Below are 20,974 nucleotides of genomic sequence, written 5' to 3' on the forward strand. Positions count from 1 at the left end.
TATATATATATATATATATATATATATATATATATATATATATATACATATATATATATATATGTATATATGGGGGAAAATAAAGCCCTAAAATGTTCTTTATTCATCTTCTATCTCCTGTTACTTTTCTCTCTCTCTCTCTCTCTCTCTTCCGGTTGCGGAGCGTCGTGCAGGTAAACAGAAATGACACCCCTGCTCTAGTCTTTCCCACCTGCAGTTATCTTATTGTGTCTTTTTTGATGTATTTTGCATCTGGGTCCTAATAAAGCATCACACATCCAAGAATTATTCTACCTCATGATATTTATGTCATCTTGGAAATAAAATACTGACGTACCCCCTGTAATGTGCTCACGTACCACTAGGGGTAGGAGTACCCCCGGTTGGGAATCACTGCTTTAAAGAATAAAACAAAGCAACTTTGCTGTACTATGTTCAGCCTCACTGTTCTGTGTTCAAAGTATGATGCTCTCTCGCTCTTGTTTAATTAATCTTTTATAATAATAGGTCAGATAGGCTTTGCATTTCCACCTCGTTATTTTGAACGTTTTTTTCCCTCATCTTCTAAAATAATAGAAACATCATTGACTCAGCACAAATTAACCTCCATTTTCAGCATAATGAGCCCCCCGCGCTCATGCTCTGTCATCAATAACACCCATAGTGTGCTGAGGCAGACTCATCCAAGCGTGCGTAAACTAACTGCGTCCAGCCTTATGCGTATAATTACCCATCAAGGGACCAAATGTGGCGAGACGCTTGAACTGTCACCGACAGATTGCGAGTGGGAAGCGGTGATTACAAACGCTGTGCCCCCCCCAACTCGGGGGGTGGTGGGTAGCAAGGGAAGGGGTAAAAACGATAAAACTAAAAACTCTCGTTTTCACATTAATAAACACAGCCAGCAGCCCAGTTTGAAATAGGAAATAATTTCTCATATTTATTTAAGAAATAGTTACATAAAATATAGCCTTAAAGTCTAGAGTAACAGACAAAATTGCACACAGCAATAATAATAATAATATCAATAATAATAATAATTACCAAAGTAACACTGCTGGTAACCAATTCTCTTTACAAAGAAACATTTAAGGAAAGAGGTGAAGCATGACAGTCACACTACAGTCCGACAGTACAAAATGTGGGTATAAATACTGGACATCTAGAAAAATACACAAGTCCTCATTTTCAGACTCTTTTCATACAATAATTACAGTTTCATAGAAAAAAAAAATCAAAAGGTCGGCTCTGTTGATTAGCACCAGTTTGTCAAATTCCAGACAAAAATTTGGCATAATTACAGTTCAAATATGACTCTAAAATAAAGTATTTTTGCATTTATTAATTCAAAATAAAGACTTTTATTCTTTAAACCAGAAACCCTAAAGATAAGAAAAGATCCATACTATTTTCAAACAGTAGATTTGGAAAAGATAGTTGAATGATTTGCAAACATTTACAGCTTCTGTTAAAGAAAATTGCTTTTCTCACATATCAATCAACAATGCCCCTTCTGATATTAACTTATAGTGATTTTATTTACAACATAATATACAAAAACTGAGGACAGTAGAAAGGTCAGATTTGCAGTGATGCTACATGGGAGTGAATCCGTTTCTGGAAATTATTAACCTGAACTCAAAAAGATGATCAAATGTTTCTCTTATGGGTCAAAAACGCCTTAATTTTACAATCTTTGCGAGTCCAGAATGTTCCCTGAGTTACCGACAGTAAAAGAGATCAAATCAAACAGTGGATTGATGTACCTAAAAAGAAAAGCCCCATCTCAGACATATCAGGAAGTATTCAAAAGCATATATTTGTGTAGATATCTCTTGCCTTTGTCATTTAGGTGAACAATTAGTCCCTCTGAATATGTGGTGGACATTTTTTCTAAACTTAACCAAGTAAAAAGTACATCAAACCTGGAGAGGAGACAAAAACAGTAATATAATACTGACATTGTTCCTCCTTAAAGCTGGTATGAGTGGAAAATATTTTAAAGAACATCCACAGGACTGTGAACCTTGACTTTACTACCAAGTGTTGCAACTCAACAGTTTTTAGGAACGTTTAAGGGAGATCTTTCTCAACAGAGATAAAAACAACCAACCTGGGTTTAAAATAAAGTTTAGGTCAGGAATACAAGGGTAACTCGATAAGACTTATCCCCCCATAGGAGATTTAAGATAACAGTTTGCTGCCCAGTGCTCAACACCCAGGGATAATCTACTGAAAGTTCTGGATTGGGTCAAGTCTTTATCCTCTCCTGAAAGCTCTTCTAAGTGCTTTTGTCTTATGGATAGACAAAAGGCCAATTTGCAGGCAGGGCTGCTAAAGTCTTTTTCAAAAATAATGTTTAGTCAAGAGCGAAGTCAAAAAAGGCTCAGACCAAAACACACCACAAAGCATTATTTCCTGAGATCTCTAAAGATCCCCAAACTATCCAAAAGTGGGCCATGAACTACAGTGGGTCCTTGACCCCAACTTTGGAAACTTCAGTTTTGGTGTCTTGTAATAACCCAAGTGCAGTAGTCGCAAAAATCTGAGCCTCTGACTGAAAAAACAACTAATTGAGATTCATAAACACTACTACAATATCAGCTATGTGTGTATAATTACCAAAAAACCTAAGTTAGAAGTATATATGGCTCAACATTTTAGACTATATTTGTTTGGTATTTAACTATGGTACATAATGTGTTTTTGTCAATCTTGTTCAAATTTAATTGGATTCCTGAAGATTCCTAAACCACCCACCAAGGAGTATAAGATCTACAGTGGGGTCCTGACCACCGCCCTAGTCAGAAAGACTTTTTGTACTCCTTTTCCATTTTGTCCTAGAACTGGTTAGGTTGAGCTACTATAACAGCCTGGTTAGATCTAATGAGAGGAAAGTGGTCTTCTCAAACCAGGCGAGATAATCACCAAGCCAGGATGAATACACATGATGGTCTTTTTATCATACAAAGGTCAAGAGATTTTTGAGGAATGTTGAGATCATTCATATCACAGGATCCTATAAACCACCTCAGTGACTGAGCCAAGAGAAGACAAAATTGTTTTCAGTTTCTTGTGGCCACTAGGTGTGGAACATCAAGCTAAAAATCTTCCTAATGGGCCAACTATCCCCTTCAATGTCCAACTCATATCATCCACGGATATTCAAAACTGAGAAGATGAGAATACAAGGTCAGGATGTGCAAAGAAACTATGACCCGGCCTCACATCCACTGGTATAACAGCTTCTCACACACCATTGGAGCCCTGGCTGGTGCAGGAAGAGAAGCTGTCATATAGAGAGTCGCTGAGTGAGGCCGAGGGATCAGCCACTGGCCTGCTCCCAAAGCCGGATGAAGGTGAAGGCTCGCTCATGTTGCAGCCGCTTTTTCCTGCATCAGCGTGGCCATCACCTCCGTGGCCACTTAACCTGTTGTCAGGACACAGGCTGCTGGTGGTGCTGTAGTTCAGTTTGTTTAATGACTCCAAGGAGATGTTGAGAGAGGCTGTATGACTTGGACTTATAGGCAGCTTCTCCGCTGAAAGTTCCATCTGCAGGGAAAGAAACAAGAGGTCAACAAAACAAGTCTAACTAAACTAACACACATCACAAAAATAAAAACCCATTGACTTTAGTCCTTCATTTGTGGTGTTGGTCCAGCAAAACAATAAGACATGTGCCACTCAAGAGTATGACAGATCTACTGAGATCTTTATTGAGCTCAAGAAGCAAATGTACGTCTTGGGTGTTAGCCAACTTTCATCAATGGCCTCTCCAACTCTCCCAGTTACCATAACCATATTGTGTTTTTTTCAAATGTTGCCAGTCCAATATATTAGAAAGAAACCGACGCTCCACTTCAATTAGCAGCAGCAACAGTTTTATCTTGAGGCTGTTATTGATTAGATGAGTGTGTGCTTAGAGCCGTGGCAGCCCACAAAGTGTCTTTGTGGGTATTATTGTCAGAGTGGTTGGTCCCATCGTAATGTGGACTGTTATTTTCTCAAGGCTGTATGCTTATAGGCAACTTGGTAGCAATTAGACTCAGCAGCCAAAGTGCAAAAGCCTGCAGAGTGAGTCCAACATGTTGAGAGATCTGGAACAAAACAACATATAAACCCCCCAAAACAGTTGCAAGAGTGTCCTAATGCGTCTCAAATGGCTCTTTAACAAGCTACCCCTCAGCAACACCTCTCCTGAGAGGATGTAAACAGCATCCACAAGGAACTGCTCATTTTCTCCAGCCTGGGAGATAACACAGTGGCCTACGAAGCAAGTTTTTTGCAGGGAGAGCGAGCTACAGGGGACAGACAAGCCGCCAGGGAAGGTGCTACCTTAGACCACTCAGCATTTAGCTGCAGGGTGTAAAACATCAAGGCATAAAGACGACTGCATCAGTAATAAGGTTCACAGAGCTAGGAGAGTGATTAAAAGTTTCTTTTGTTTTTAATGGAGGTGTTTCTTCAGTCTAATTTCAAGAGGAGGATTTAAAAGTTCTTCCTGTCTCATAATAATAAAGCAACATTTGCTATAAAAAAGGGGTCCCTAATAAATTATTTTACACCTTGTCCCATCTTTAATGTGACATTTATGCTGTACAGTCCAACTAAAAAGGAATCTGTTCACATGTAAAAAAAATAAAAAATAAGATGCATACCTGTAAACCAGTGCAAGCTAACACATTGTTGAAGCACCTTTTGATTTGACTCCAGCACTCAGTCTTCTTGAGTTTATACCTCCCATCAGTTAGAGGGAATCTGATTAACCTGGCATAGAATTCAGCTGTCCTAGTAGGTCCTAAGTGCTTAAATAAAAGGCAGCCGGACTTCTTTTGTTGTTAAGATATTTCATCTGTCAAAAGGCTTCTTAATTTCTGAAGATGGGTTTTAGTATAAGACTTATAAATTGCAGTCATAGGGCCCACTATTAGGGCTGTTGAGGTTACTACACCCACAGTGGAGTCCTAGCAGGGTGGCCACCCCCTGGGTGGGAGTAAATAAACTCAGGCTAGTCGCCCATAGTGAGCACACCGCCAGCAGCCCTGGACTCCCGGAACCATGTCAGTTCACGGCAGGTACACCAGCTTATCTTTCACCCACCCCCCCGAACACCCAAAGGGGGGACCTACATACGCTTCAACTAAGAACTACCCAAGACCCCAAACCCTATTACATAACACCCATGCCAACACAACCCTAGTCAATGAGGTCCCAACCACCATGACAACTACCTTACCCGCCAGGTCTGCAACACCGAGGAGGCCACACAAAAAGGTTATAACAATCTTAAGTATTGTCCATATGTCAAGAATATGGAGTAGGGTTGCTACTTGAATACTTCTAGTTCAGACCTACACCCTTCAGGTACCTGCAGGCAAGCTTAAATGAAGATTTCCATTGTGGTAAAGGTACATTGTGGTACCATTGTACCACATTAGAAAAGCTTGAAAAGAATATTTATAATGGTTGTATTTCTTTATAGATTTATTATTAGTTGTATTTTCCCGTTACTTTATTTGGATTCATGTTTTTTTTTTTGTCAGATTCAAGAAGTGGTTTGCTGCCTGGCATTGGGAACTTTTCAGAAAATCCAGTTTTGAGTCTAGTAGTTTGAGGTGACTGTGGTTCAGTAGGAAGAGTAGGCGTCTTGCAATCAGAAGGTTGTGGGTTTGATTCCAGCTTCCTGCTGCCATATGTTGATGTGCCCCTGGGCAAGGCACTTAACCTCAAGTTGCCTGTGTATCGGTGTATGAATGTGTGAGCGTTAGTGAGTGCGATTGGGTGATTGTGGCTCTAGTGTAAAGTGCTTTGAGAGGTCTGGATGACTGGAAAAGCACTATATAAGTTCAGTCCATTTACCATTAGTAGGAAAGACATAATTGACATTTATTTTATTTTAACCAAAAAGCAGAAAGTACAACCTTTAAGCATTAAACTGGAGTAGATTTGATCTTTAACGCTGTTTTGTAGCTTAGTCATGGAAAACCTTTTTAAACTTGAGGAAAACATAATTTTTCGCACCAGTCTTTGTGTATTTCATGATGCAATTTTTCGTGTAGAGAACAAAACCAGTAATGAAAAGCTGTAAAAGTCCTAAAGACCTGCTGGTTTTTCCATTATCAGCTCTGTAAACAGATTCATCTGCCAACGCAGGTGTGATCAGAGGGCTAAGAGAAAACCCTGAGGAGCCCTGAGAGCGTTCGGGCCATATCTCAAGGACTTCATATGTTCTGCTTTTAATTTAGACCAAGACTGCAATGGAAAATAAATGAAAAATGTGTTTAGAAATGGAAAAAAGAGGAAATTTAAATGCAATTTACTTGTACCGATTGTTTAGAGTAGAAGTGGTGAGTTGAAACTGCAGGTTTTTGTAGGTGTGGAGTTCAAATCATTCCACTCCCACATATCATACCTCATAGAATATTTGTTTTTGAAATTTCAGCTATACAGCCTAGGGGGAAAAAAAGAGCGTGTGACGCAATGGGGCCTGATTATTTTTAAAACAACTGCAAGCTTTCTTAGCGAGCAGCGAGAGGAAAAAAAAAGGGGGATGTTTGTGTGATATCTAATTGGATTTGATTTCACAGGAAGGCAATTTAGCAGCTGATTGAAGCCTCTAAACACAGGGCTCCAAACAACCTGCAGGTGTAGGTAAAGCAACAGCTGGAAGCAGGCGAACTGAGGCCTCCCTTTTGAAAACATGAAGAGCCAAATCGGCAATTGGTTCTGCATCAGATGTCAGTAATGGGATCTCTCAACTTGAATTCAGTGAAACCGTTTCATGACAAAAGCTCAGTGGGAGGCTTTTTATTGTAACCTGAGCAGCACATGTCCTCTTTTTACAGCGCTGTTATTTTCTGCAGAGATGAGGCGCTCTAAGGGCACATTGCTCCAATATTTCAGTCATTTCTTTTCCCTTCTGGTCGGTTTGAATGGTGCAGGAGGAATAGATTCCCATCGCTTACCTGGATACAGGAAGTTATATACAATCCAACCTGATTTGCTTTGTCAGAAACTCCAGAAGACTCAGGTGGAGGCCTCAACAATCTCCTGGATCAAAGACTACCTGACAAACAGACCACAGTTTGTGAGACTGAAGGGTTGTGAGTCTAACCAGGTAGTCAGCAGCACAGGAGCACCACAGGGTACTGTACTCTCACCATTCCTTTTCACTCTGTACCCCTCAGACTTCCAGTACAAGACAGACTCCTGTCATCTGCACAAATACTCCGATGATTCTGCAGTTGTGGGGTGGATCAGAGATGGACAAGAAGCTGAGTACAGGAAGGTGGTGGACCACTTTGTGGCATGGTGTGGAAACAATCATCTCATTTTGAACGTGACTAAAACAAAGGAGATGATTGTAGATTTTAAGAGAAACAGGAATAAGTCAAAAACTATTTCTATCATGGGAGAAGAGGTGGAGGTGGTGGAGGAGTATAAATACCTCGGTGTTAACCTGGACAACAGACTGGAGTGGAAATGCAACTGTGAAGCCATCTACAAGAAGGGACAGAGCAGACTGTACTTCTTGAGGAAGCTTAGGTCCTTTGGTGTTTGCAGCAAGATGCTGCATATCTTCTATAAGTCTGTTGTGGAAAGTGTGATCTCTTCTGCCATCATCTGCTGGGGAAGCAGCATCAGAGCCAGGGACTTAAAAAAGCTCAACAAGCTGATAAAGAAGGCTGTTCTGGACTCTGTTCTGGGGACTCCTCTGGAACCTCTGGAGATCATTGTGGAAAGACGGATTCTTCATAAAATGAAGAACATTATGGAGAACCCTGAGAATCCTCTTCATGAGACTGTCCTACAACAAGAGAGTGCCTTCAGTCAGAGGCTTCTTCAGATCTGCTGTAAGACGGAGCGCTACAGGAGATCCTTCCTGCCCTCAGCCATCAGCGACTACAACGGCTCTTTGAGGAAACCCTCATAATATGAGCTATAACAACATTTAATTTACCTTTGGGATTAATAAAGTATTTTTGAATTGAATTGAATTGATATGTGTGACTTGCCTTCTTTAAACAAAAAATGTTGGAGTGGAGCTTTTGAATATGCTCAGATCTTTCCCAATCAGTCACTCTGCAGAACTTTTTGAATATTCAGATGAGCGCTGCAACAATTTTATGCCATCTCCAAAGCCATATTCAAGCAACTTTCAAGCTTTTTTCAAAGTAAATTCAGCTTTTCCTGCCTGTCACCATGGTAACAAACAGAATCGCAAGTTTTTATTGAAAATTACATCACTTCTTAGTAATGCTGCTTAATTTTAAATGTCACAAATATACAAAACTTTGTATCAATGCAGATCTTGTTATTTTATTAAAATTACATATTCAGTATCATCTTTGTAAGGGGGATATGGGACTTTTACCTCTGCTGTTGGTCAGATTCTAGAGTCTTTTATGTCAACAGTTTTAAAATATAGATCAAATGCAGCATAACTAATGAGGGGCAGCAAAGTTATCCAAAAATATTTATTTTTATGTCTTAAAAGCAACCTTTTTAACAAAGTGGTTAAAAGGTTATTAGATGCCAAGATGCTAAAACTCACAAAAAGTAAGAAAAGAGTCAGAAAATGTGAGGTAATGCCCATCATTGTTGTCATGGCAATATTCAGCATGGTATTGCAGTAACATGTTTCATGGAGACAGCAGTAATCTGACAATATAAGGGTTTTATTCCATCCAGAAAAAGAAACTTCACCTAATCTTTCCAAAAATATTTGGCCTATATATTGGGCCTTTGATTCATGCACTCATTTAATCCGATGAGGCTGACGCCTTAATTTTAATGTACGCAAAAAACTGAGGATTTCCATCCATCCATGCACACTCCCATTCACACCTAAGGACAACTCAGAGAGACCAATGAACCTAACAGTCATGTTTTTGGATTGTGGGAGGAAGCCAGAACCCATGCATGCAAGGGGAGAACATACAAACTCCATGCAGAAATAACCCAGGCCAGGAGTCGAACCCAGGACCTTCTCGCTACAAGGCAACAGTGCTACCAACTGCACCAGAGGGGGGTTTAGTATTTATAAGTCCTATCAGCATTGTAGAGTGAGAAACAGCCATACGTTGCTCTGTTGAGGCAGTCATGGCTTTAATTCTTTAAATGATCAATCAATCAGTTCGAGTGTTTGTCACAGTTTGTCACAAATGCCATTTTAGGGACTATTAGTCTTTGATTAAGGCAATCTTTTAGCCTTGGCTAAATTTACTAAATGCTTTTAACTCTTAAAGAAAACACTTCATTCCTTTCTCATGCACCGCTGTCAAAATGTTGCCCAGAGGTAGCAGCCCATAAAGAGGCTTCCAGTTTATCATGGGGCAAAAAAAGGGTTTCAGCTAGAAGCTCTCATCAGCGTAAATCAAGAAGACAAGCGTGAGAACATAAAAGCAGCAGTGGAAAACCTAGAAGCAAGGCCTGATATCTGACATGGAACAATCAATTTATGTTGTCCTTCTTACTCAAATACACAAAAGTACATTTCTTATTAAATATTATACCTTATAGTACAGAATGTAGACAAATTGAGCAAACATATTTAAGAATTAGGAGTCAGATTTACATGAAATGGGGTATTATCTCCTTTCAGCTCCTGTTTAAGCTTCCTGAATAACATCCAACAAGAAAGAATGTGAAAGGGTATATAAGAGAGGTTTATTGGCTCAAAGCGTGTGTCGCCTCTTTGGCATCGCTGTGCTGATTATAGTCCAGCGTGGTTGAGCGCGACGGCTGTTTTTTCTACTTTCTGTTCTGGGATTTCTGACAGCGACAGATGGGTTCTGGGTATTCCTGCTGTTGGAATTTATTTGCGCACAAATATAATTTTGTTTATCCTGTATCCCTGTTCGAAATTTCAGCAAATTGCTTGTCAACTGAAATGTTGCTTTTCCTTTGCCACATAATCATTTCAACAGCTAACAAGCCATCCTGCTCTGAAGGAGATGGTGTGTATGCATAGTTGATGTAAGCAAGTTTCCAAGAAGAGCTTTATAAAGCTCAGGAATCTCCTCAACATTAATGATGCTTTGTTTTTCTCCTGCGGCATTATCTTTCCCTGCCATGCCGATAATGTATGAATATAAGGGGAAGGGAGCTAGGACTTTTGTAAGAAAAATTATGGCAAAATCTGTTTAGAGCAAAAGCCAAGTGAGAAGAAAAACAAAGAAAGCAAAACAGAGAGAGGCAAAAGTGAAAGTGAGACAAGGAAAGACATGTGGGAGAAAGAGAGACTGCCAGGATAGGAGGAGAAGGAGGAGGGGGCCGCCGTTAGCAGGGCTGTCAGGTGTTGTCAGGATGATGAATGGGAGGCCAGCCTGGGCTGTGAGGGCTCTGATGGGAGCCGCTGAGCTTTACATCACTCTCCTGAGTGTTTGTGAAAGGTTATTAAAGGCGCTTAAATCACAGTTGCTCCGACACAGCCACCAAACTTCCCCAGACCCAAGCCGGTGAAGGCGTCTCCGGAGTCAAAAGCTCGTGAGCAGCAACAATGGAGGAAGGCTGCCGCGCAGGTACGGATGCGTCCGGCCGCAGGTGACGAGGGGAAGACAGACGGATGGATTGTCTTTCTCAAAAGAATAATGTAGGGTAAATGAGTTCAGCAGCAGTCATCCATCATTGTAGTTCATTCATAGTTTGGGAATTAGGTTAAAGCCAGAAATATTACCAGCTCTATATTACAATTCAATGGCTGAAAATAAGAGCACACTATTATTTCAACAAGGGATCAACAAGGGACCATTCCTCTTTTTTGGAAAGGTGTCCACAGAAAACTTAGAAGACACCCTCTAAGCAATATAAGTCCACCCTTGCAGCTCACCACATCCAATTAATCTGCAGACGGGTGTGAGGACAGGACGGACACAACAGCTTTCCTTGTTGTTTTGGTTCCTGCTAATAGAGTTGTGCTTGCAGCTTGGTCACACAGCGCAGCATCCAGCCCCCTGTTAGGTGCTCTCAGCTGGGATAAAAACAATCACTTCTGTCAGACTCCTGCAGTTCAGACGTGATCTCTTTACTTTGCTTTGGTAAATAATAACTCTGGAGTAAGACACAGAATAAGGTGAAACATTCTTTTTATGAAGAGGGGTAGAGCCACTACAACCAAGAGAGTTGTTCTACAACCTTGTTCCTATGAAAGCAATATTACTGCACTGTTAATATGTTTATTGATGTTTATTTGTGCATTTACTGCTCTATAATAGATGTTTTATTGCACAAGTATTTTATTACTCTAATTGCATGACTAGGGCACTATTATTACACTGTAATTGTTCCATTAATCAACCGTTATTTCTGCATTATTACTATTTTCCTATAATATTGCACTGTAATTATAGTAGTCATTTCTATTTTTTACACATTAAATATTTTTCAACAATCTGCTGTTTATTAGTGTTACTGCTATGTTTTAATAGACTCCTATTGCACTACATAAAATTTTTTCATGCTATTATTTCAGTTATCACAATGCCCCAGGTTCTTTATTATTAGCATTTCAATAATTTTACCATTACTGCCGTTTTTCCACAATTAAATTGGATAACTTTTATTGCACCCTATGTGACTTTTAATACCATGTTATTACACATTAATGTATCTTTATTACTCTTTTCTTCCTCTGTAGTTCTGCTGTTATTACACTGCAATTGCATGAACACCACATTGCCTTACCTTGCCATGACACTATCAAAATGTGGCTCTATTGAACTTTAAAAGAAAAATGGCTTTCACACGCCTGTCTAATAATAATGTTTAATTGAATTGTAATGCTCCCTTATGTTTATTATTCTATTATTGCACCAATTATTTCACTATTACTACATATGATTGCAGTCTTACTGCATTATTCATATACTGCAATTGCTTTCTAATCACATTTTTAAACTATCATGCCCTGCAATTGCTATTTAACTGCTCTGTTAATCCACAGTTATTCTGCAGTTTTTTTTTACAGGTATTTCACTTTTATTACACTCTTGTTACTACTACAATAACTACAATTTTATGTCATACTTATAGCACAATTATTGCACTATTATTGTACAGTAATTTCCCTGATGTTATTGTTTAGTTATGTTACATTTGTTATTAAACTACTGTTGCATTATTAACATATAATCATTCTGTTATTTCTTTGAAGGAATTATTTCAGTTTTTCCAGTGTTAGTTGACAACTGTAACAGTTCCCAGTTTCTATTTGTGAGGCAGACACCCTGTCTGCTTTTAAGAACAGGGTTAAAACTTTCCTTTTTGATGAAGCTTATAGTTAGAGTGGCTTAGGTTATCCTGAGCTTTCTCTGTTGTCATTTGGGTATAAGCTTAGGCTGCTGAAGGACATACTGTCCACTTTTCTCTGACTCGTCTACTTGGCCACATTCTCCTACTACTCTTCATGAACTTTATGTTCTCTCCTGTTTATTTTCTCAACATAGAGATACCCTCTGACATGGTATTTCTGTTCAGTTGTGATTTGCTATAAATTACTTCATGTTTTGTTTCTGTAGATAATACGCTTGACCCTGTCTTCTTGTGTTTAACTCATTCTGTGTCCTAGACACATTTGAAGGAGCAATTGCTGTGACTAAATATATGTACACTGTTTTTATTTCCATAGATTTTAGTACTGGCTTAGAGCTGATCAGTTTAGATGTTTCTCTCCCAGAAGAGGCCACCAAAGAAGCTTCTGCTGCTATTAACTCCTTAACATAGAAAGTACTCCTTGGACTGGTTTTACCCTGTTAGTATACTTTTTTTCATATTTTTTAGAGCACTATACTATTTTTATTTTTATTTTTTTACAGTATTATTGCATAGCTATTGCACTGTGCTGTCACAACCATTTAAATTTGTCATACAAATGAAAGGCATTTGTCATTTCAGGAAGAACAAATAGCATAAGAAATCTGAAAATACAACAAAAAAAGCACATTTTCTTTTCTATATGCCACCCTGATCCCTTTCTGAGATAAGAGTGACAGGGCAAAGTAAAAAATATTCTACATTTTCTTAGGATTATTCCCATTTCTGCCATTTTTTTAAGTAATCTTTTAGCTTAATAAAAACATCTCTTCTGGCTAGAAGTAATATTTATGTTTTAAAGTGGCCCAGTTAAGGTTAAAAACTGGTCAGCAAGTTAAAGAAGTTGGTTTAATACCAACGGAAGATATAATACTTTTTTAAATGAATATTTAAAAATGTATAAATATTTTTTATTATTATTTTGAATAAAAAACGGCAGTCCTTCAACACTGTGTTATGATCTTGTGGGAGGTTTTCATTTCCAGTTAGAGAGAAACAAACCCTCAGAATTAAATCTACCGGGAGTATGTATAATTTTGGGCTGAAATGTATAATTAATTGAAGAAATAGCAAAAATCAACATGGTTTTACAAAGAAAGCTAAAATGATGGAAAACAAGTAATTCCCGGAAATAAAAACTGGATATTTAAAAAAAATTACTTTTGAAAAAAGGGAGAAAAGTTATTTTTTTCTCTAGAAAGTGAAATAAATATGTTTCCCCAAGGAAACATATTTATTTTACAAAGTTAGATAAAGATCATTACATGAAGTGTATTAAGAAGTTGCATTATTATTTTTCAAAATATTTAGCAATAAATCCATAATATCCTCAGAACCCAAAAATTTTAATATCTGGAACCTAACATGACCTGCATTAGATTTACTAAACATGAGCGCTGTTGAATAGTAACAGCAATGCCATTTAGTGGACTACTAAAAAGAATCATCTAGAGAATATTTATTTTTCAGAAATGTCCCCAGCATACCCAGATTTTTTTTATTTGGGGAGGAAATCCAGAATCATCCATTTGATCTGATCTCGGGTTAAATTTCACAAGGACGCTGGAGGTCAACGGCAGAAAGTCTGATGTTTTTTTCCATCTGCTTCTCATACACAGTTGTTTTTTTTATTGAAGTTGTGTTGAGTCAGAGCTTTTTATGACAGGATATGGATTTTTGTGTCAGGGTTTGGTTTCAGGAGCAGCAGCAGTGTAGGTGAGCAAAGCCTTGGAGGCCATTTCATGCTTCCTGGTCCTCATTTGTCATTCAGCTACGTTAAATACTTGTAGGCAAATACCCACCGACACAAGAGGCCGAGGCAATCGAAAGCAATTAGAATGGCTTTTTTTTTTCTTTTGAGGAAAATCAGCGAACAATTCCAGGAGCAGAAAACCTTGGAGTGTAAACAGTGTCAGAAAACATTAGTGGGGTTGTTGCTCATGCTTCAGGAAGTATTTTAGAGGTGAAGTTGACTTTAAAACCGGCAGGACTCACGTTGACTACACAGAAAAACACCTAAACATTTTATTTCCGTATTTTCTTTGCATGAAGGAGACAAAAGCGCCTTTCCTAAAACTCCATGGTTTTCTCTATAAGTGGTAACTAAGGGAAAACTGATCAGTAAAGCTTAAAATTATATTTCAAGAAGTTCCCCAAGTATGAACAGTGATAGAAAACTTTTCAAGCCCTTCCCACACTCACACTGATCAGGTCTCCTGCTTTCCCATCCGGGGATGACTCTTTGTGCAACAGGTTGTACTGGGAAATCCTCCTGCCATCCTTCTCCAGATGGGAGAACATCTCATGTTGGTAGTAGTCCATAATGGACAGGGATTTCTCCACATTCTGGCTCTTCAGGGTGTCCTCATTCTGCTCGACTGTGAATGAAAAGACTATTTTAAAATCAGGACGGCAACACAAAGTTGAGAGAGTGAAGGGCATTACTTGCAGAAAAGAGTCTCAAACAGACCAGAGTCGGACCTCCTGGTTCGCTGTGGCGAGACTAATGTGGTGCCAGTTCTCTCGGGTTCGGTCTCAGTGTTGCTGCAGCTGCCCATGTATGTGCACTCCTTCAGGACTCTTTCCTGAAACAAAAAAAAAAAGAAAGAAATTAAGTGTTAGTGAAAACGGATCCCCAGAGCATGATCCTGCCGCCACCATGTTTCACCTCAGGGTTGTGTGGTTTTAAAAAATAAATATTTTCAAATGGTGTATATACTGAATACGTAGACCTCTCCATGTTCTCACACAAATAAGACTTACAGTTGAATCCTGCTCCTTTGATTTCATCTTCCTCTCCTCATCTTCAGTGGAAGCTGAGATGTTGCTGTGTTTGCCGCAGAAACTCAACCTCTTGGTCCTGATGGCGTCTGAAATCAAAAGGTACAGATTTCTGAGAAACGGATCATTAAGGAAAACTCCCTGCATCGGCACCAGGAAGATGAAACCTTGAACTATTTTTCTAACCCGTAGGACTGGATCTATGCAGGGATAATGGTGTCCTGTCTGATTGTTCTTATCTGAGGCTCTACCTGTTGCTGCCTCAGAGAGGTGCCAGTATAATTGTCTCGCAGACTATGTCACAAAATGATTACTGTTGCATTAAAATCCCAGTCTGCCTTCGTCTCAGTCAGTGACTTCACATAAAGGGAGCACAGGGTTAAAATGGGCAAATCCTGCTGCCTCTTCAGAGCCTGCGAGGTAATCTAGATGCAGCAGAACGTTCTGCTTGCATAAATCTCGGAGTTATTGTTGCTTTAATTCACTATCCAGCCATACATGGTGTCCAGCGTTTATGATCTACAGCCCAGCTGACGTGCCTTTCCAATTGCATTAGTTGTTTTTTTCTTAAGGTATGCCGGTCTTACAGATCTTAGGTGAGCATCTGATGTCAGAGCTGATGCATGACCCTCACAATTAACTGAACAAACAAGGTTCTTTGTTTAATAAGGGTTTAATAAAGTGGGCCTTGAGGAGGAAATGCATTAAAGTAGAGAGACATCCCATATTTCACTTCCCTCCTGAAAGACAAGCTGTCTGAACTGTGCATGAACATACCAATTCTTTTCCTGAAGGATGACTGACCTGAGGATGACAGTTTGGGAAGGCGGCTCTGGGTTTCCTTGGCGATCCTACTGCTGGTCACGGCGGGCTCGGACGCGGAGTGGGCCATGCTGCCCTCGGGGGCGTGCCTGTGCATTTTGGGGAGGGAAGGCACTTTCACATCAGGTTGTGAGGGGTCGGGGTCGGAGGCGCCGGCGGTCACCCTATCCGGGCTAGATTCGGATTTGGGGATGCAGCGGCTGCTGGAACGGGTGACAGAGTCAGGGAGGGGGAAGGTACCAATGCCGCTGTCCAGGGTTCGCATCTGGCAGCTGGAGCCTAGAGGGACAGGGAGAGGAGTGTGACCACAACAACAACACCAGGGAACAACAAGGAAGGATGGCTCGGATTTACATGCAACGGAAAGGGGGGTGAGTAAACAGGGAATCTGTAGCAGATAAGTTGGAAAAGAGAGGCAAGAAAAGTAAGGCATCAATAGAGCAATACAGTCAACCCACAACTGTAGCTGGTGCTGGTTAGCTAAATATTTCCTGCCAGCAGACGCAAATGGATGCAATGTAGAAACACGAGTCGTGACTCTGGCTGAAGCCGATGTACATACGATCAGCTCGGATCAGGTCCGTGTAACTGTGACTGCTAATCACTAACACACTGGTGGATGTTTATGATGATCTGTTGTTGCTTAATGGCTCAGCATCTTCACAAACTGGTCATGTGCAACGACTGGGCTTAAAATTAGGAGAAAGGTTGCCAAAATCTCAAGAAAAACTGTTTTGGACTTCAGCAGGAACACTGGAGTTGTTTATAGTGCTGCTTTAGACACAAAACACTTACTGCAGTTCTCATTTTAAAAAGCAGGGGTCGGTGCAGAGGAAAATCTGCTGGTATCCAAACAAGCAGTGATGGTTCATGAATCAAAGACACCTTCGGGCCGCCAGCTAGTTAAAATGCAGGAGGATATTTAAAATGCATTGCCATCCTCCATTGTTTCTGGGTTTTGTGCTATCCCTTTCTAACATCACCCTGGGCTACCACCCATATGGCCCAAACCAAAAAATTGGCACTCCCTACAAGAGAGTTTTTTGTTTGGTTGCATTTAGGCTCTGATCCATGCAATGTACCAACAACTAAATCCTTAAATATTGTTTTTGTTGAGCCTGAAAAATATCCTTTATTAACCATTTGGACGTACAAGATCGTTCCTCCATCATATGGCCTGTTGATTTTCATAAATAGGTGCACATATATGAGCTGGAATATGAGCGAAATCCTTGTTTAATTGCACTGCATACACCCATATAATACAGTCATAAACTTTAGTGTGTAAGAAAAAGCCATAGATTACATAGCAGGGTAATTGAATGCCAAGCCTGGCAGTTCAAAATGCCCCCTATATCCCAACTATAACAAGGTCCACAGTAATTCCACCCAGCGGCGAAAAACAACTGGACGTAATCTAGTTTTTCATGAGCTCCCTGCCACTTCTGTACACAAGCTGCAGGCTGTGTAGCTGATATCTTTACTGTGTGGAGCTGGCTTTATGCAGTGAGGAGGGACTACATGTGATTCTCTGAAGGATCAAATTCTATTGTCACATATTAAGCCAAAGTCTGCTGCTCTTTTAGTCTTAAAACTCCAAACATTACAGGGCTAGAAAGGGAATTTTAAGGCAGTGACCATGAGTCAGGGTCCTTTCATTGTCCCTTTATGAGAGAAAAACCGCCTGGAGGTAAGTTCCTCTACATGATTACTGACCAACGTGAAGAGAAGCTCCAAGCAAACGTTTCTGACCCCAGCATAGATTCTGCTTCCATCATGAACCGACCGAGCGTAAACTATTTATATGATTGATGTGTTTACGTGGCGCTGGGCAGTTAGTGTTTTACTCCACAGAGACGTGGCATTACAGCATAGCAGAAGAGCCACACTTAATTCCAGCTCGCTGGAAAGGCTAAGCTAGCAGAAAACGAAGACGGCAAATAACCTGTTAGAGGATGTTAGCATGGAGCGCTGTTGGAAAACTGGTTCTTTAAGGATCATCAGTCCAAAAAAAAAACAAAAAACAATGATTTACTTTGATATCCTGGCTAATTATAAGATACAAGGTAGATTAGGACCATCAGTGGAAGTGATAGATATCAGAGGGAGAAGAAGGAAGCTAAAGAGCAACAATAACAGAAAAGGGCTTCAGCAATAGGTTTGTTTCATAATAAACTGCACTGCTTCAGTTTGCAAGGTTGAATAAAACCTATTACAGCATTAACCACCAACATGGTAGCAACACCACCAGACCCATTTGCGAGGGTTATGTTCCGTAGAGAAACATTAACCATAAGAAGGCAACATGAGCTGCAGGTTCTTTGATAGAGGTAGTAGTTTTGAATATGGGAAATGGAAAACAAAGGCATTACAAACTTTTCTCCATTCATGCAGCCAGGTAGATGTACCTAATCATGATCTGATTTCTACTATATTCAAAACAAAAAATGAGTGAAAGAATATGTTGACGGGGACAAGACGGTTCATGGGAAAACTGACCTATTTCATCACTGGTGCATCACTAGGAAGTGTTTTGAACAAAACTGGACAACCTGAACAATCACTAGGAAATGTTTAAAACTGTTTTGTTAGTCAGATTAGGTATGCAGAAATACTTTAAACCTCAATGTTACATCACAAAAGCACCATCCTGACTTCTCTAGGTCATGCATAGAGCTTCTTGCATTCAATAAAAAATGTCCTAGTGCAAAAAGAACAAGTGGTCATAAAAAAGGTCAGAGACATATATTGGAGTAGTGACATTAGGTGAAACAAAGGGCTGGAAAAAAAACTTTTTCTTTAATTAAAAACCCATGACATATCGTAGGACAAGCCTAAAGTACCACGGTACAGTGACAAAGCGTTGAAAAAAGAGTGAAAAGAAAAAGATTTTAAAAAATTGACACAAATTTTGAAAAAGAAAAGAAAAATCTGACAAACAAGACCTGGTTGCACATCAATCATTTGTTACAGTAAAAAAAACCTATAAAATATGTTGACACCATTGAGTTGGCCACGATGGTTAGTGAGAGCAGGAAAAACGTCACAGACTATGATTGTCATAAGTCAGTCAAAGTGTCAGTTATAATCTTACCTATCAAGTGGTCTTGGCAGGTGGAGTCTGGGATGTGTCCATCCTCATTTTCAGCCTTGAGACTGATCTTCTGAGTCATTATAAGGGTCTGTAATATGAACAAATGCTCTATGTTGGTCACAAATCCCTCAAAAGAACTCGAGACAATACAGTAAATTAAAAACCTTTATCTGAACTAAAATTAAGTTACTGATTCCTTTCAACATTGACTTTCCACATTGTTTTGTTGCAGGAGAAGCAAGGTAATTGTTCTTTTTTTTCCCGCTCTAATTGGGCTATTGAGGTGCTTGTAGGTCATGAAATGTGGCACTTTTGTTGCATTTCTGTGGGGAGCAGATGGGACGCTCAAAGGATGCTACTAAATGGCCCTTTTGTCGAGCCGAGTGCCTGCGATAAACGGCTCCTCCGTCTTCTCAAGACTCCACATCATCTGGATTAAATTTCCCACATTATGCTGCGAGACTTCCAGCCCCCTCTCATCAGTTCAGACTACTCCTTTTACTTCCTTTTATTACCGCTGTCTTGCTCTTTTTAAACCTTTTCACTATTCTTCCTGAATTCTGACAGACATTGAACCAAGTTTTGAAAGTTTTGCATTTTATTTTGTTATGTATTTTAGTATTCAGTCCCCTTTATTCTGATACCTCTAAATACATTAACTCTGGAAAAACCATGGGCAGAAAGCCATTGTTGAAAGAGGTGCTGAGTGCTTCAAGCCATGTGGGGGCCACAGAAAACATGCGGAAGAAATTAATTCGATGGGATTTAACCATAATTAAACTTTTTGACCTACAATAACTTTTGGAGAAAATGAACATTGTTCATCACCCTGGCCATGTCACCCACACTCTGAAACATAGTGGTGGCAGCATCATGCTGTGAGAGTTATCTGTGCTTTTTTACATTTTGTTGCGTTAAAACCACAAACCTAAACTGATTACCGGTATATGTGAGAAAGTGTCTAACTATGGAGTATGGATGGAGCTAAATACTGGGAAACCCTAAAAAAAAGACAACCCTAAACGTTTAGCTCTAAGCATTAATGTATTACAATGGCCCAGTCAAAGTCCTAACCAAAATCCAACTAAGAAAATTCAAAAAGGCTTGAAAACTGAAGTTTACAGATGCCCTCCATCCAATCTGACTGAGCTTCAGCTATTTTGTAAGCAAGAATGGGCAATTTCAGGGTATAGATGTGCAATGCTAGTAAAAACATACCCCAGCCTGCAGCTGTAATTAAAATGAAAGAGGGTATGGCAACTTTACAACCATGCACTGCTTTGTGTTGGTTTTCAAATAAAATTCCAAGAAACCCATTAAGTTTGCCATCTTAATGTGACAAAATATGAGAAACTTGAAGTGGTATAAATATTTCAGGTTAATTTTAGCCTTATGATTGGAGAAGACTAATTTAAGCCTTAAAATTGTTCATCCTTGTTGACATACCACACATCATCCTAGGTTGATGATTAAAAAAACATACAAAAATAAATAGGATTTGTTTTGTACAGTAGGCTGAGTCAGAACACAATGTGAATCAATAGCGAGCCTTCCGGGGATGTGAAGCTGCAGAGGCGGATGTACATTCTGAGTGTGAAATAAAAGGAAAAACCTGGGGGAATTTGCATGTTAGCGCCTGTCCAAAACATACAAAGGCAACAAAAGTTAGTAGAAGTTTGCTCACTCACCGCAGCATTGGGACAGATCTGCATGTCTGCCTTCGTTCCGCTGGGCTTCTTGGGTGTTGACATAGCGGGGGCTGAAGCGGTCATGCTGTTGACCTTCACAGCAGACCTGCGAGGGAATGAGATTTCGGTTTCATGTCTGTCAGCTCCTTCATCAAACCAAAGAGCTAATAAATTGCAATAACCTGCTCTTTAATGACGGCAAACATATCCCCACCAATGCACACAAATACACGCAGAAATCTAATTTAATGTTTAACAGCCCGCATAAAATGTGTTC

At 39.7% G+C, this 20,974-nt stretch overlaps 1 protein-coding gene across 4 annotated transcripts in view; it reads right to left on the reverse strand.

Moving 5' to 3' along the window:
* Nucleotides 1-913: 913 nt before the first annotated feature.
* The window catches only part of LOC124861545 (nck-associated protein 5-like), a 190,493-nt gene continuing 170,432 nt past the window's right edge, over nt 914-20,974 (reverse strand). For all 4 annotated transcript variants that reach the window (XM_047355351.1, XM_047355350.1, XM_047355352.1 and 1 more), the window contains 7 exons: nt 20,698-20,803; nt 19,010-19,097; nt 15,898-16,194; nt 15,076-15,182; nt 14,783-14,897; nt 14,515-14,690; nt 914-3,552 (listed from right to left, as the gene is read on the reverse strand). In XM_047355351.1, coding sequence (XP_047211307.1) covers nt 3,250-3,552; nt 14,515-14,690; nt 14,783-14,897; nt 15,076-15,182; nt 15,898-16,194; nt 19,010-19,097; nt 20,698-20,803 — 1,192 coding nt within the window. In that variant the 3' untranslated portion in view covers nt 914-3,249. The remainder of the gene's footprint in view (nt 3,553-14,514; nt 14,691-14,782; nt 14,898-15,075; nt 15,183-15,897; nt 16,195-19,009; nt 19,098-20,697; nt 20,804-20,974) is intronic.

This window comes from Girardinichthys multiradiatus, chromosome 24 (genome assembly GCF_021462225.1).
Source record: "Girardinichthys multiradiatus isolate DD_20200921_A chromosome 24, DD_fGirMul_XY1, whole genome shotgun sequence".
NCBI classification, from domain to species: Eukaryota; Metazoa; Chordata; class Actinopteri; order Cyprinodontiformes; family Goodeidae; genus Girardinichthys; species Girardinichthys multiradiatus.